Below are 15,220 nucleotides of genomic sequence, written 5' to 3'. Positions count from 1 at the left end.
CAGGACAAAAGCTCCGGCTGGTTTGTAAACAGTCATTAGATGACAGAAATACCTCCTAGCAAAGAGCTTTTAATACATTTCAAAATGGTGAGATTCCAGTTCTTGTAGTCTTAAATGCTGCCACAGGAGGACACTAGCTGGACTCACACATTCTGTAGGGCACAAAACACGCCCTAGTATATTACACTAAGGCACACATTGAAGAGGAACCAACTTGTTCAAAAACCCCAATGGCAACACTAAAAATTGGTCTTTCCTTGCAAAATTAAATCTTCCTAAATTTTCATAGCCAGCAGAACCTCAAACACAAAACATTTAAGTCTAGGCTTGTTGAAATATCTGGAGGCTGTATATTAGGAACTTTCTCAAGAATGAAGGCCTAGACAAGACCCAGAAGACCCTCATAACAAATATTCAACATTTCCTAAAAACAATCCGTCTTGAAATAAGCCAACCTGTTTTCCCATACCCTCTTTATAATAATCGTCCCGTGGGCTGGAGAGATGGTTTAGTGGTTAAGAGCATGGGCTGTTCAGGAGAATACCAGTTCAATTCCTAGCACCCACACGGGACTCCAAACTGTCAATAGCTTCAGTTTTAAGGGAACTGATGCTCTTCTGGCAAAATCCAGCCATTAAAATCATCTTGCACCGTGTCTGTGTGTACATTTAATCCCATTTGGGAGGCAGGAGCAGGTTCTGGGTGTAAGGAGTGTGATGTACTACATAGAGGGGGTGTGGGTGTTGTGGGGCATACTTGCAATCTTAGCACTTGGAAGGCTGAGGCAGGATCACTGAGGCCAGACCAAGACTACCAGCAAGATTCAAAAAACAACGAAGAAGTCGTATGAAATGCTTGGAAGCAAATAGATTTGTCTAAACAAATGCCATAAGACCCAAGCTGAGTTCTTATGACCTCACTAACCCAGGGAACTTCACAAGACCCACAGAATTTCATTCATGAATGGATCTTCATTCTTGATAATCCTTTTAAGCATATGACCTGACTTTATGCTAAATTTGACCTCTCATAGTCAGCTGTATTGTAGGCTGTTTCAGAAGCAAGACAGATGACAAGTGAGGGGTGTACACTTTATTGAAAACTTTAAATACTCTTCAGAGAGGACATCACATCTTCAGTCAAGGCTCTTTGTGTGGCCTATACAGAAACCGAGCTTTCAGCACGGAGAATACAGTACAGAGAGTTTGCAGAAGGACCCCTCACGATGCATGCTCTTCTGCCAGCTTATCAGCCTTTGCCACAGCTTCTTCAATGGGTCCCACCATATAGAAAGCTTGTTCTGGGAGATGGTCATAGTCACCTACACAGAGGAAAATACAATTGGTAAGAAGTGGAGTTACATCAACTTTCTGCAGTATATACAACCTCAGCAATTGAGGCCATTGGCCAGACTGATGAATTCTTATCATCCAAGAAAACTTTCTTAAACTTCCAAGTGAAATTTACTTTGTGTTTTGGACAAGGTTTCATTACATAACCCTGACTGGCTTTGACCTCAAGAACCCACAGAGATCTACTTGGAAATACTGGGACTAAAGATGTGCACTACCATACCTGTCTCCTTCCAAGTATAAGGTAAGACAAAGATGTAGATTAAGAACACATATACAAGTGTGGTGGTGCACACCTTTAATCCCAGCACCTAGGAGGAAGAGGCAGGAGATCTATGAGTTCAAGGCCAGCCTGGCCTACAGCTAGTTCCAGGACAGCCAGGGCTACACAGAGAAACCCTGTCTTGATGAAAAAGAAAAAAGAAAAAAAAAAAAAAATCACAGTTTGAGGCTGGAGAGATGGCTCAGCAGGTTAAAAGCATGGCCTGTTCTTCCAGAAGACACCAGTTCAGTTCTTAGCACCCTCATAGTGGCTCACTTGTAACCTTTCTGGCCTCCATTGGCTGTTCAGGAAACCTAACTCCTTGTGGGCTCCTGCATGCATACATATACACTCAGGCACATAAACATTGGAAAATATATACATATACAGTTTGGAACACCAGAGTTCAAATTCTTATTCTCTGGCTCAGTGTCATGGGACAGTTTAATATTTTCTGTGCTGTCAGAGAAGCAGGGTAGTGGCCCCTTTAATGAAAGGTACACAGTATGTATCCTTTGTTGGAGTGGGGAAGACAGCACAAACAATCATGTTTATGGTTAGCTTGGAAGAAAATCTCACCCGCTAAAATCTGCTGGAACCCTTTAATGGTCTCCTTCAAGGGCACCAGCTTTCCCATATGACCCGTGAAGACCTCAGCAACCTGGAATGGCTGAGACAGGAAGCGCTGTATTTTCCTTGCACGGGACACAGTCAATTTATCTTCCTCAGAAAGTTCATCCATACCCAAGATGGCAATGATGTCCTGGAGAGATTTGTAGTCCTGAAAGAAAACAAGATGAAAGGACAGAGTTAAGGACACATTCCTTTAACTTGGAACTCTGTTAGAAAAGTTCCAGGTGAGCCCTGGCCAAGATTTTGTCTGGTTCTTCCTAGTCCTCATCAACTTCACTGGAAAAACTGGATTCTAAAGGTGAAGTACGCTGAAACTGGGGACCTCATCAGCAATACCAACTCATTCCCAACTTCCCTTGCTCCAGAACGAATGGCACAAACGACCAAAGAAGACCCAGGCCTCAAGCAGTTCTCAGGTTCCTTCCGCTGACCCCGCGGAGCAGACACTCACCTGCAGGATCTTCTGCACCCCGCGTGCAACATCATAATGCTCGCTGCCAACGATATTTGGATCCATAATTCGAGAGGTGGAGTCCAGAGGATCCACAGCTGGATAGATGCCCAGCTCGGCAATCGCACGGGACAGCACAGTCGTAGCATCCAGATGGGCAAAGGTGGTTGCAGGGGCAGGATCAGTCAAGTCATCAGCAGGCACATAGATAGCCTAGAGTGAGTCAAGAGCTCATGGAGGTCAGCAGCAACCAAATTCCTACTCAGGCCACCTGCTTTTCCAACCTCTGTCTCACTTTGTCTTACTAAAAAGGCCCAGGCTAGTCTCAAAATCACGATCATTTTGTATTAGCATCCTTGGTCAGCTGGTGGTGGTGCACGCCTTTGATCCCAGCACTCGGGAAGCAGAGGCAGGAGAATCTCTGAGTTGAGGAAAGCTTGGTCTACAGAGACCCTGTCTCAACACCCCCCCCCCAAAAAAAAAGAGAAGGAAAAACAAAACAAACAAAAACACTTCCAGTCCATTAATAGTTAAGCGAGCCGGGCGGTGGTGGCGCACGCCTTTAATCCCAGCACTCGGGAGGCAGAGCCAGGCGGATCTCTGTGAGTTCGAGGCCAGCCTGGGCTACCAAGTGAGTTCCAGGACAGGCGCAAAGCTACACAGAGAAACCCTGTCTCGAAAAACCAAAAAAAAAAAAAAAAAAAAAAAAAAAAAAAAAAATAGTTAAGCGAACATGAACATAAGAGTGCACAACAGGGGGCTGCAGAGATAGCGCAGCGGTTAAGAGCACTGGCCACTCTTCCAGAGGACCCGGGTTCAATTCCCAGCACCCACGTGGCAGCTCACAGCTGTCTGTAACTCTAGTTCCAGGAGATCTGACACCTTCACACAGACATACATGCCAGGTAAAACACCAATGTACATAAAATAAAAAAAAAAGAGTGCACAATAGTTAAGTGAACATGAACCTAAGAGTGTATGCACCTCAGGTGATAAGGCATGTTTAACATTCAAAGCCTTGGGGTCAAGCTCCAGAATACTTGTCCCACAACATGCCAACAAGGAAACAATGGCTCCCATCTGTAATCCCAACACTTATGACACAGGCAGGAGTTGGGAAACTAAGCTGGGTAGATAGTAAGCACCAAGCCAGCTAGAGCTACACAGGCAGATCTAGTCTCAAAACAAAACTTGTATTTTATTATTATGGTGGTGTGTCCTCATGAGTTTATGTGCATGATATGTATTGATGAGTCTGCAGAAGGTAGAAGAGGGTGTCAGATCCTCTGGAACTAGAGTTACAGGTAGTTGTGAGCCACCATTAGGTATTGGGAATAGAATCCAGATCCTTTGCAAGAGCAGAAAGTATTTTTAACTGCTGAGCGATTGCTCCACCCCAGACACCTTCACATCATTACATGAATGTTTAATTTTCTGGGTTTTGTGAGACAAACCCTGAGTGTCATGTAGTCAAGTTAGCCAGGAACTCGCTCTGTAGCTGAAAACAGCCCTGAATTTCTGATCCTCCTGCCTCTTCCCATGTGCTAAGATCATAGCATACAACACAAGACTCAGCTAGAAAGCATTTTTTTTTTTTTTTAAATTTACCCTTTTCAGTCTGGCATGCAAACTCAAAATTTTACACATTATTCTAACTGGTTAACTCTCCCTATTCAAAACCCTTTTTGAGAGTATGCATGCATTTAATCCCAATACTTGGGAGGCAGATGGATCTCTGAGTCTGAGACCAGCCTGGTCTACAAATCAAGTTCCAAGGCTATATAATGATTAAACCCTGTCTCAAACAGCCCCCCAAATAAACAAATAAGCAGGCCAACCTCCTTTTCCTGAAAACTGTGTAGACCAGGTTGATCTTGAACTCAGAGATCCACCTGCTTCTGCCTTCTGAGCACTGGGATTAAAGGTGTGTGTGCACCACTCCACCCAGACACAAACAGAGACAGGGTTTTTCTGTGTAGCTTTGGAGCCTGTTCTGGATCTCACTTTGTAGACCAGGCCTTACTTACTCGAACTCACAAAGATTTGCCTGGTTCTGCCTCCTGTGTGCTTAAAGGCGTGCGCTCCTGCCGCCCAGCACAAACTCCTTTTTAATGCACATGTATGACCAGTACAGATGTTCACCATGTGTGTGCAGGTTGTCTATGACAGGCCAGAAGAGGGCAGCAGATCCTCCGGAGCTGGAGTTACAAATGGCTATGCACCATCTGACATGGGTAGAAGGAACTAAACTAAATCCAGTCCTCTGGAGAGATAGATAAGAGTTCTTAACCACTGAACTCTCTCTCCAGGCCAACATGTAACAAGGTTTCATATCTTCCCAGATTCCTTTCTACCAACTGAAATCTTCACCCACTTAATTACTCTTACCTGCACAGAGGTGATAGACCCCTTCTTGGTGGTGGTGATTCTTTCCTGCATTGTACCCATGTCAGTGGCGAGGGTGGGCTGGTAGCCTACAGCAGAAGGGATTCTGCCCAATAAGGCAGACACCTAAAAGATCCAAGTGAAGACAAGGTTTATGTGTCTACATCTTTATCCTAATATGTCCAACTGGTCCTCTCGAGGCTCCCGTACCTCTGATCCAGCCTGGGTGAAACGAAAGATGTTGTCGATGAACAGCAGGACATCTTGACCTTCTTGGTCTCTGAAGTATTCAGCAACGGTGAGACCAGTCAGAGCTACCCGGGCCCGAGCACCAGGTGGTTCATTCATCTGACCATATACCAACGCCACCTGTGGTAAGTACACAACTCAGAAGAGTTAGCAGGTTCCCAAGCAGAGAAAGAAACCACCAGGGGACTCCCACTTAGGTGCCAATGTTTCTGTTTAAATTTCTTCTCCCATTAGACATGAAATTCAAAACACAAAAGATAATTTCCAAATTGGAAATATATATAAATATATAAAACAGGTCTTGAGATATTTGAATCACCTCCATTCAATCCCTGCAAATTAGTTTTCAAACAACTGGATTATCTACCAAAACTAAAGACTAGATACCCCACATCAGAGGCAATGTACATTGGTATACTGTAAAACGGTGGTGAGAAATAAAAGTACTTTGTTTATAGGTCCTGGGACACTTAGCACCAAATATAAAACATGGTTTCAGCTGGCACTAGTTTTCAGAGCTTACCTTGGAGGTGGCGTCTTTTAGGTTGATAACACCAGATTCAATCATTTCATGGTACAAATCATTGCCCTCACGGGTCCTCTCGCCAACACCAGCAAATACAGAGTAACCACCATGGGCTTTAGCCACATTGTTGATTAACTCCATGATCAGTACTGTCTTTCCGACGCCAGCCCCACCGAAGAGTCCTACGTTAAGAAGTAGTATTTCAGATCTCTGCACTCCCAAGTTAAACAACCTTCAAAAAATGTTCACTCCTGTCCATCTTTTCCCTTCTCAGAAATGGCATCTGGCTTCAGCAAACTCAGAAGAACGAAAGTCAGAAGCTAATCATCAGTGAAGGATATCAACACATACTCAGAAGATGGCATTGCCCTTCCTTACTATATTTCGAAAGCATGTATCAACCCCAAACATACCGATCTTGCCACCCTTGGCATACGGGGCCAACAGATCCACAACCTTTATACCAGTCACCAGGATTTCCTGTTCAACACTCATCTCTATGAACTCAGGAGCTTCAGCATGAATAGCAGCAAATCTGTAAGGTTGAAATAAAAAGAGGATCAGTTAACTGTTCATTGTGCTGAAAAGTCCCCACCAACAAGCCCAATCCTGTCCAGGTAAGCTGTCATGTAACATCTAACTTTCTGCAATCAAGACTTTGTCTTAGGAATAAATAACCCCCTTTCTTGAACCTTAATGCAACAAAATTCCTCTAGATATCAACAGGAAAATAAAGACCTGTAAATTTCAGAGACTCCATGACCTAAGCCATGAACTCAAGCTTTAAATAACCAATGGGGCCTTCTAACTACCAAGTTTTCAACAATCCTAACTTCTCTACCTCTCGTTCCAATAACTGCATACAACAGAAATTTAAGCAGTACTGTAGGAAAACTGTGCTTTATTACAAGTTATTACCTAATGTGTAAAAACTTCAAGAAGAGTTCCTGTGTTCACAAATCGATGAGAGGACTTACTGTTTGGTTTTGATTGGCCCTCTCTCATCAATAGGTTCTCCAATGACGTTCATGATTCGCCCCAAGGTCTCAGGACCAACGGGAATTTTGATTGGGGCGCCTGAATCCAGTACTTTCTGGCCTCTAACCAAGCCTTCGGTACCATCCATAGCGATGGTTCTGACGGTGCTCTCCCCTGTCAGAAAAACGAATTAGAGGTTACACGCACCGACGCATAACAGGACTTGGCGGTGACCAAAGGCAAACAAGGCTCCCTCTCTCAGCAACCGAAAGCGGCTTCAGCAAACTCAGAAGAACGAAAGTCATTTTGATAACATCATCACAGAAGGGAGACGGCATGCATTTTGGGATACTTAAGCTGAACTAGCGCTTTACCACTCCTGAAAAAAAATCCTACTTACCCAAGTGCTGGGCCACCTCTAAAACCAGTCTGGTATCCCTGCCCTGCACTTCCAGGGCATTCAGGATGGGTGGTAATCCCTCATCGAACTGGACGTCCACCACGGCGCCGATGACCGCCACGATCCGGCCGGTGGCACCGCCGGCCTTGGGCGACGGGGCCGTCTGCGCCGCATAGTCTCTGGCTAAGAGACAAAAAGATACGGGACGGCGCAGGGGGGTCAGGACAGCTAGAGGTCAGCGGAAGCCCCGACTTATCCCCAAGGAAGGGCGAGCTCAGCCCCGGTCTCCGGCTAGCTGGGAAGGCGTGCGGAGAGGGCCACGCTGCACTCGGACCCCGCCCGCACCGCTCTCCGACCTCGTGCCCAAAACCGCCATGGTTCCGGAGTCTGTATCCCCCGCCGCGCCACAAGGTCAAGGCAGCGGCCCGCCGCCCCCCCACCGCCAAACGGGACCCTGCGGGTCCGATTGACGCCCCCGCGGGTGACTGTCCCTGCCCCCTCCCCGCCGCTGGACCGCAGCCCGCCGCCCCGGGTTTCCTTACGGAGCCCGCATCGCCTAGGCCCAGGCTCAAGGTCACGGGGAGAAGGGACGAGGCCCGCCTCTCGAAGAAGGCGCTTACCGGGATGGGCCGCGGCGGGGGCGGCTCGCAGTAAGAGCTGCGCCTGGGGTAGCGACGCCGAAGGGCCGAGTCCCCGCAAGGCCCCGGAGGCCGAGGCCGAGGCCACACGCCCCACAAGACTCAACATGGCGGAGTCCGGGTGGAGACTGAACGCCGCAGCGGTCCCCGCCGCCGGTCCTGCAGTCGGGGCGAGGCCGCCTCTGCCGTCGGCGCAGCCATTGGGTGAGTGTGCTGCTCATCATTCGCAGCGACGCTCCTATAGGGTGAAAAAGCTCAGCGCTCCCCAGCTATTGGTCTAAACGGGTGCCAATCTGAAACGCCTTTTTTTAATTGGAGGAGCGGCCCTCTGAGCCTCGAACCCTAATTGGGCCCTAGGAATGTCAGTTGGAGAGGGTAGTTGGCGGAACTACGTTGAAGCAAAGGGGCGGGGTTCCTGCTGAACGTGTGGAGCAGGCTGTCTTTGACTGTCCTTGGACCTTGAGTTAGGTGACAGCCACGGAGGTTAACCCAAGTGGTGGCGTCCTGGAAGTCAGGAGCCTCCTGCGGCATCAAAACGTGCGTTTCCCCCCACAGGAGCGAGGGTGGAAGTTTCCAGGCGGCTCAGCAAGTTCAGAAACCTGGTTATCATTTGAAGCCACGCAATGGAAGAAGCTAGCAACCCATCCTTCGACAGACGATGCTCTGCATGGAGGAGACAAGGTTATTTATAACACTCGAGGGGTCAGTTTGGGTCCCGTAGCCATGTAAAGAAATTGCCCTAGCCAGACGTGGTGGCAGACCCCTGTGATCCCAGAGTGTGACAGGTACAGACAGGAGGATCAGGAGGTCTCAGGAGGTCAACTCGAACTACTTGGGACCTTGTCTCAAACACAAAACGAAAGAACGGAAGTAGTAAGATTTTGGCTCTGATATGTACGTAGAAATCCCTAAGAAAAAGTGGAAAGGAAGAATATGCCGAGGTCACGTTTGCCTGAAACCACGTTCCTTTAGTTTGTAGCTAAGGTGAAAAGGTTGAAAAGAGAAAGATGAGCCCTGAGTGAGAAGCCTGAGCCAGGTCTCAGAGGGCTTTGGAATGAACGTGTGGGTTCCTCCAGAAGGGAAAGTCACAGTCAATGACATCCTTTCCTGAGATACCAACTTCAATCAGCGACAATGGGGATGATGGGGCCGGGGCGGGGCGAACACACACAGCTGGAGCGTTGCGCTGGACTGTTTCCATCACCTTCCATTACTTTCTCGTTTTTCCCCATGACGATTTTTCTGCATTACTGTTTGGCAGTGGAGAGCTTGCAGAGGCTGTATGTAGCCAGGGGAAAAAAAGAATGCTAAACTGAAAGTGCCGTATCTAAGCACAGGACATACTTTTGTGTGTCTGTGGCACTGGGACTTCACACGTAACAGACAAGCACTCTACAACTAAGTTATTTCTCTGGACCCACTCACTTCAACTCAAGATCCTCCTGCCTCTGTCCTCACCACAAGTGCTGTAATAACAGGCATATGCCATGACACCTGCAGGAAAAGGAGTTCGTAGTCTTGCTTTGCTCCACAGCAATCCCTTTTGTTTGCTTTTTAATGCTGATGGGTATTTTGAGTGTTTGGGCATAGGAGGCCAAAAGATACTATCAGATCTCCTCCGGGAACTGGAGTTACTGATGGCTGTGAGCTACCTGACGAGGGTGTTGGGAACGGAACCCTGGGAGAACAACTGTTAACTGCTGAGCTACCACTCCAGGCCTCACCTCTTCCACTTTGAGGCAGGGTCTCTGTAGTGGTTTGACTGAGAGTGGCCCCCAGAGGCTCATATATTTGAATGCTTAGTCACCAGGGAGTGGAAGTGCTTGAGAAGGATTAGGAGGTGTGGTCTTGGTGGAGGAGGTAAATCACTGGGGGTGGGCTCTGAGGTTTCAGAAGCCCACACCAGGTCCAATTTCCCCATCATCCTGCCTCTCCGGCCCAAGGATCAGGATTCAGCTCTCAGCTACTGCTACAGCTCCATGTCTGTTTGCTCCCCATGATGATGATCATGGACTAACCTTTTATTTTTTTTATTTTTATTTTTTTTAAAGATTTATTTATTTATTATGTATACAGTGTTCTGTTTGCACACATCCCTGCAAGCCAGAAGAGGGCACCAGATCTCATTACAGATGGTTGTGAGCCACCATGTGGTTGCTGGGAATTGAACTCAGGACCTTTGGAAGAACAAGCAGTGCTCTTAACCTCTGAGCCATCTCTCCAGCCCGGACTAACCTTTTAAAATTATGAGCAAGCTCCCAGCTAAATGTCTTTTTATAAAAGTCACCTTGAGCATGGTTCTCTTCACAGGGGTAACAGTAACTAAGACAGTCTCACTATGTAATGTAGCCCTGATGGCCTCCAATTTACTGTTATGTAAACAAGGCCGGCCTGAAACTCACTTCTACCTCCCAAGTTACAGGTGTGTGTTACCATCTCCAGCCCATTTTTTAAAGTTAATTAATTATTTATTTTAAAGACAGGGTATCTCCATGGACCTTGCTATGTAGACTAACCTGGCTTTAAACTCAGGTTTCGGTCTGCCTCTGCCTCCCTCGTACATGCTGGATTAAAAGTGTGTGCTGCCATGCCTGGCTAAGCAAGTGCTTTTAACTGAGACTACTGTCGCGTCTCTCCTCCTCTAGGGCTAAAGTTTCTAGTTCAGCCAGAATACTTAAGAAAAGCAGGAGCCAGCCTGGGGTAAAATCTTGATTTTTGTCACTTCCCAGACATCACCAGATAAGGAATTTCTCTATAATTATCAGCTTATTTATGTATAAAAGGTCCAATAATGGGATGATCTCACCAGCTGTTCAGAGCATTAAACAGAATAACATATGAAAAACAATTCAAAACATCTGGCCAGGCAGTGGTGGCGCACACTTTTAATCCCAGCATTTAGGAGGCAGAGGCAGGTGAATCTCTGAGTTTGTGGTCAGCCTGGTCTACAGAGTGAGTTCCAGGACAGCCCGAGCTACACAGAGAAACCCTGTCCCGAAAAAAATAAACAGTATCTGGTGTATAGCCCATACATCTTAGCTATTATTTGTTCTTTAAAAAAAACGTGTATGGGTGTTTTGCTTGCATGTTGACTGTCCTCTCTGAGGTCAGAAGGGTGTCATATCCCCTGGGATTGGAGTTAGTTATACAGTGAGAGGAACTGAACCCCAATCCTCTGGAAGAGCCCCCAAGTTCTCTTAACTGCAGAGTCATCTCAAATTAACTTTTATTTTAAGGGCTAGACGTCAGTGGTTAAGAGCACTGGCTGCTCTTGCAGAGGTTTCCAGTACCCACATGAACGTTCACAACTATAACTTCAGTACCAAGGGATCTGGCAGCCTCTTTTTGCCTCCTCTGGAACCTGGCATCGATGTGGTGAACATACAAACACAGGAAATAAAGACTTTTTTTTGGCTTTCCTGGAATTCACTCTGTAGACCAGGTTGGCTTCAAACTCAGAGATACTCCTGCCTTGGCCTCCTGAGTGCTGGGATTAAAGGCGTGTACTAACCCTGCCTGGCTATATTTGACACCCAGCTTATGCCAGTGAGACTTCACATGAAGTGAGTTTTCAGCCAGGTGTGGTGGTATTGTGTTCCCCAAAATATTGTGTACCTTAATAAACTTACCTGGGGTCAGAGAACAGAAAAGCCACAAGATATTTAGGCTAGAAAATGTTAGCACGCGCCTTTAATCCTAGCATCCCAGAGACAGAAATCCCTCTGGATCTCTGAGTTCAAGGCCACATTGGAAACGGCCAGGCATGGTGACTCACGCCTTTAATCCTAGGGAGTGGTGGTAGAAAGCAGAAAGGTTTATAAGGCGTGAGGACCAGAAACTAGAAGCATTTTTGGCTGGTTAAGCTTTCAGGCTTTGGAGCAACACAGTTCAGCTGAGATTCATTCTGGATGAGGACTCAGAGGCTTCCAGTCTGAGGAAACAGGACCAGCTGAGGAATTGGCAGGTGAGACAGCTGTGGCTTGTTCTGTCTCTCTGACCATCCAGCATTTCACCACAACAACTGGCCCCGGGTTTGATTTTATTAATAAGACTCTCTAAGATTCATGCTACAGCCAGGTCCCCTTGGCACACCTGTATTTACAAGTGACTGTGCCCCAAAGTTGCTAACTGGAAGCCTCACCAATTTTATGACGAAATTATTTCTCACCAACTCATCTTACAATATTGATATCCACACTGGTTATGCTCCCAAATTCTTCCAGAACTCTTGTAATTCTTGAAATTGAAACATAGTTTTCATTATCCAGAAGAAACACATTCCAGGATCCTAGTAGATATCTGCAACCTTGGACACCAGCCCCAACCCAAATGTATGTTTTCCTTGTATGTAATTGCTTATGGTAAAGCTTAACTTACATATTAGGTACTAAGAGAACAATTACTTTTTTCAGGGTTGATGATCAAATCCATGAATTCCTCAGTGCCACATGCCCAGTCCACCATAAATTTATTATATAAATGGTCTTTCTCAAAATCCACCACCATACCATAACAGTCCTGGCTGTCCTGGCATCATCCTTATCATGTAAGATAAATACCCTGCCTACAAGATGAGCTGAGCTGAGGCCAACGACAGAGTTATGACTTAGTGTTGGGCTACTGTTAACTAAGGCTGGGAACTATAATAATCCATCCAGTAGTCTAGCTTCAGAGATCCTTATCCCCTTAAACTACACCTAGCTTTTTCATTTAGTTTATTCAGCCTGTTTCCACTGCCATTCTCAACATTATCACATTGAACCCAGTTTTCTCCTAGGATTGTAAAACAGAGCAGGAGGTTGTAACTCAGGAATAGGGTACTTACCGAGTACATGGGAGACCACAGAATCCACCCACCCCAACACCATGAGGAGCAGAGCATGTGGGTGCAATACCTGTGATCCCAGCACTGAGTGAAAGCAGGGTTGCTAAACATCAAGACCAGCTTAAGATACCTAGCAGGAACCAATCAAATAACAGAAACATGGGCCTGGAGAGATGGCTTAGCAGTCTAGAGCACTGGCTGCACTTCCAGAGCAGCAAGGTTCAATTCCCAAGACTCACATGGAGGCTCACAACTCTAACTCTAGTCCCAGGGGACTTGATGCCCTCTTCTGGTCTCCAAGGGCATGAGACACACAGGGTACACACAAAACATACATGTACACATAAAACCAGAAAAAAAAAAAAACCCAAATTCCAAAACCAAACCCCTCCCTCGAACTCATGCAATATCCTCTTCAAACTGACTTTGATGTGTTCCTTTTTGCTATTATTCCAGTAGTTCAGGAACATACTGTCAGTGGTTCTCAACCTGTGGGGCATGAATCTTTTGGATCTCCTAAAACCACCTGCGGATCAGATATTTATGATTTATAACAGTAGCAAAATTAGAGTAGCTACTTCATAACTAAATATCTGATATGTAGGATATTGATATGAAGACCCATAGGTTGAGAATCACGTAGTCATGTACAGGAGTTCCTTCCAGCTGGAGATAGTTCAGTGCTTTCAAAGGATCAGGGTTCAGTTCCCAGCACCCACATGGTAGCTCAACAATTTGCAAACTCCAGTTCTGGAGACCTGACACATATACATGCAGATCACTCAAAGTATCTTATAAATTATAGTTGCCTAAATCCTACTTCCTTGCTCAGAAATAACAAGTCAAAATGTTTGTTTTTTCAAAGTGTTTCTCTTGTGTAACATTGCTGGTTGTCCTGGAACTTGCTTTGTAGACCAGGCTGGCCTCGAACTCACTGAGATCCACCTGCCTCTGCCTCCCATGTGCTGGGATTGAAGGTGCACACCACTACACCTGGCTGCAGCCAAATGTTTAACAAGTGTAGCTCAGTGGTAGATCATTCTCCTGTTGTGTAGGAGTACCTAGACTCCCATGTCCAGCACTAAACAGTGTTTTACATACACCCTGTTTACTCACACCCTGCCCCCCATCTTTGAGACAGGGTCTGTGTAGCCCAGGCTGTCCCAGAACTGGCCATGTAGACCGACCAGGCTGGCCTCAAACTCCTGATCTGCTTGCCTCTGCCTCCTGTCTGTGAATACACCACCATGCCTGGCAGAACACAGAATATTCATTTTGGATTGTTTGAAATGTTTATAAGCTGTGAGACCAGTCCTTGGAGTTTTAGCCACATTACTTATCTGTTTCATATGCCAGATTGCAACAAAGTAAGGTCTACCAGACTAGCAGGAATTCTGACCAGAACAAGGGCAAAGTGTATCAACAATTTCCCCAAGTCTCTATCTGTGGCTGTTCCCTCTACTGCTTTGTCTTCAAGACAGGGTTTCTTTGTAGCCCCGGCTGTCCTGGAACTAGCTCTCTAGACTGGCTGGCCTTGAGTGCTGGGACTGAATGCACTCAGCCCCCATGCTTTAACAAGATAGCACTGCCCTGGAGCCAGGCTTGCATGATGTAGACCGAGTCTCCTTTAGCCTAGGTTGGTTTTAACCGTACATAGTAGCCAAGTAGGAGCGGACTCCCCTGCCTGTACTCCCAGGTGCTGGGACCACAGGTGTGAGCTACTAGACTGGGGCTGTTTCTGCTGTAAATTTCCTTTCCTTTTTTTTTTTTTTTTTTTTGAACTAGGGTCTATGTGGACTAGGCTGGCCTGAAACTCAAGAGGTATTCTTGCCTATCTTATGAGTATTTGAAAGTTTGTGTCCAAATTTTCAGATAAAATGTTAAAATTTTAGAGCTAGAGGTGGTGGTATGTGTCTTTTCCACTCAGTGGCCCTAACTTGTCAGTTAAGTGTGCTTGCTAGTAAATGAGGACTGGAGTTCAAATACCAGAACCCATGTAAGTTAAGGTGCACAATCACCAGTAACTCAAGTTCCCAGGGACTGGAACTTCTCGCCTCCCTCAGTAACAACCCCCCCCCTCCCAATTTAGGTGTTAGAAAGATGTCTAACAGTCAAAAGAGCCTACTGCTCTCAGAGGACCTGGGTTCAATTTCCAGGACCCACATGTAACTTTGTGTAAACTCTAGTTCAAGGGAGTTTAACAGTCTTCTCGAATCTGAGGGGACCTGCACACACAAAGAACACATTTTTTGCTTGTTTTTCAAGACAGGGTTTCCTGGCTATCCTAAAGCTTCCTCTGTTAGACCAGGCTGGTCTAACAGAGCAAGATCCAGGACAGGCACCAAAACTACAGAGAAACCCTGTCTTGGAAGGAAAAACCAAACAAACAAAAAAAGTAGGCTGGCCTTGAACTCAGAGATGACACCTGTCTGCCTCCCATAGGGCGGGCGTCAGGTGTGCATCAAGCCAGTCTTTACATGGAGCATACATATAACCTCAGGCACACACATACACAGAAAAG

At 46.3% G+C, this 15,220-nt stretch overlaps 1 protein-coding gene and 2 non-coding genes across 3 annotated transcripts; all 3 read right to left on the bottom strand.

The window, feature by feature from the left end:
• Nucleotides 1-1,070: 1,070 nt before the first annotated feature.
• Atp5f1b (ATP synthase F1 subunit beta) lies at nt 1,071-8,019 on the bottom strand. Its single transcript, XM_052753625.1, has 10 exons — nt 7,857-8,019; nt 7,237-7,419; nt 6,836-7,010; nt 6,272-6,393; nt 5,856-6,040; nt 5,294-5,452; nt 5,087-5,209; nt 2,699-2,911; nt 2,194-2,395; nt 1,071-1,321 (listed from the first exon to the last, which is right to left on the bottom strand). Exons 1-10 carry the CDS (start codon nt 7,981-7,983, stop codon nt 1,221-1,223), a joined length of 1,590 nt encoding a protein of 529 aa, XP_052609585.1. The 5' UTR covers nt 7,984-8,019; the 3' UTR covers nt 1,071-1,220.
• LOC128120141 (small nucleolar RNA SNORD59) lies at nt 6,124-6,195 on the bottom strand. Its single transcript, XR_008221786.1, has one exon. It is a non-coding gene; the product is annotated as a small nucleolar RNA SNORD59 (small nucleolar RNA).
• LOC128120142 (small nucleolar RNA SNORD59) lies at nt 7,089-7,164 on the bottom strand. The gene has a single exon (XR_008221787.1). It is a non-coding gene; the product is annotated as a small nucleolar RNA SNORD59 (small nucleolar RNA).
• Nucleotides 8,020-15,220: the final 7,201 nt, after the last annotated feature.

This window comes from Peromyscus californicus, unplaced genomic scaffold (assembly GCF_007827085.1).
Source record: "Peromyscus californicus insignis strain IS unplaced genomic scaffold, ASM782708v3 Scaffold_24__1_contigs__length_46423439, whole genome shotgun sequence".
Taxonomy (NCBI): domain Eukaryota; kingdom Metazoa; phylum Chordata; class Mammalia; order Rodentia; family Cricetidae; genus Peromyscus; species Peromyscus californicus.
This window is presented reverse-complemented; position numbering and strand designations above follow the sequence as displayed.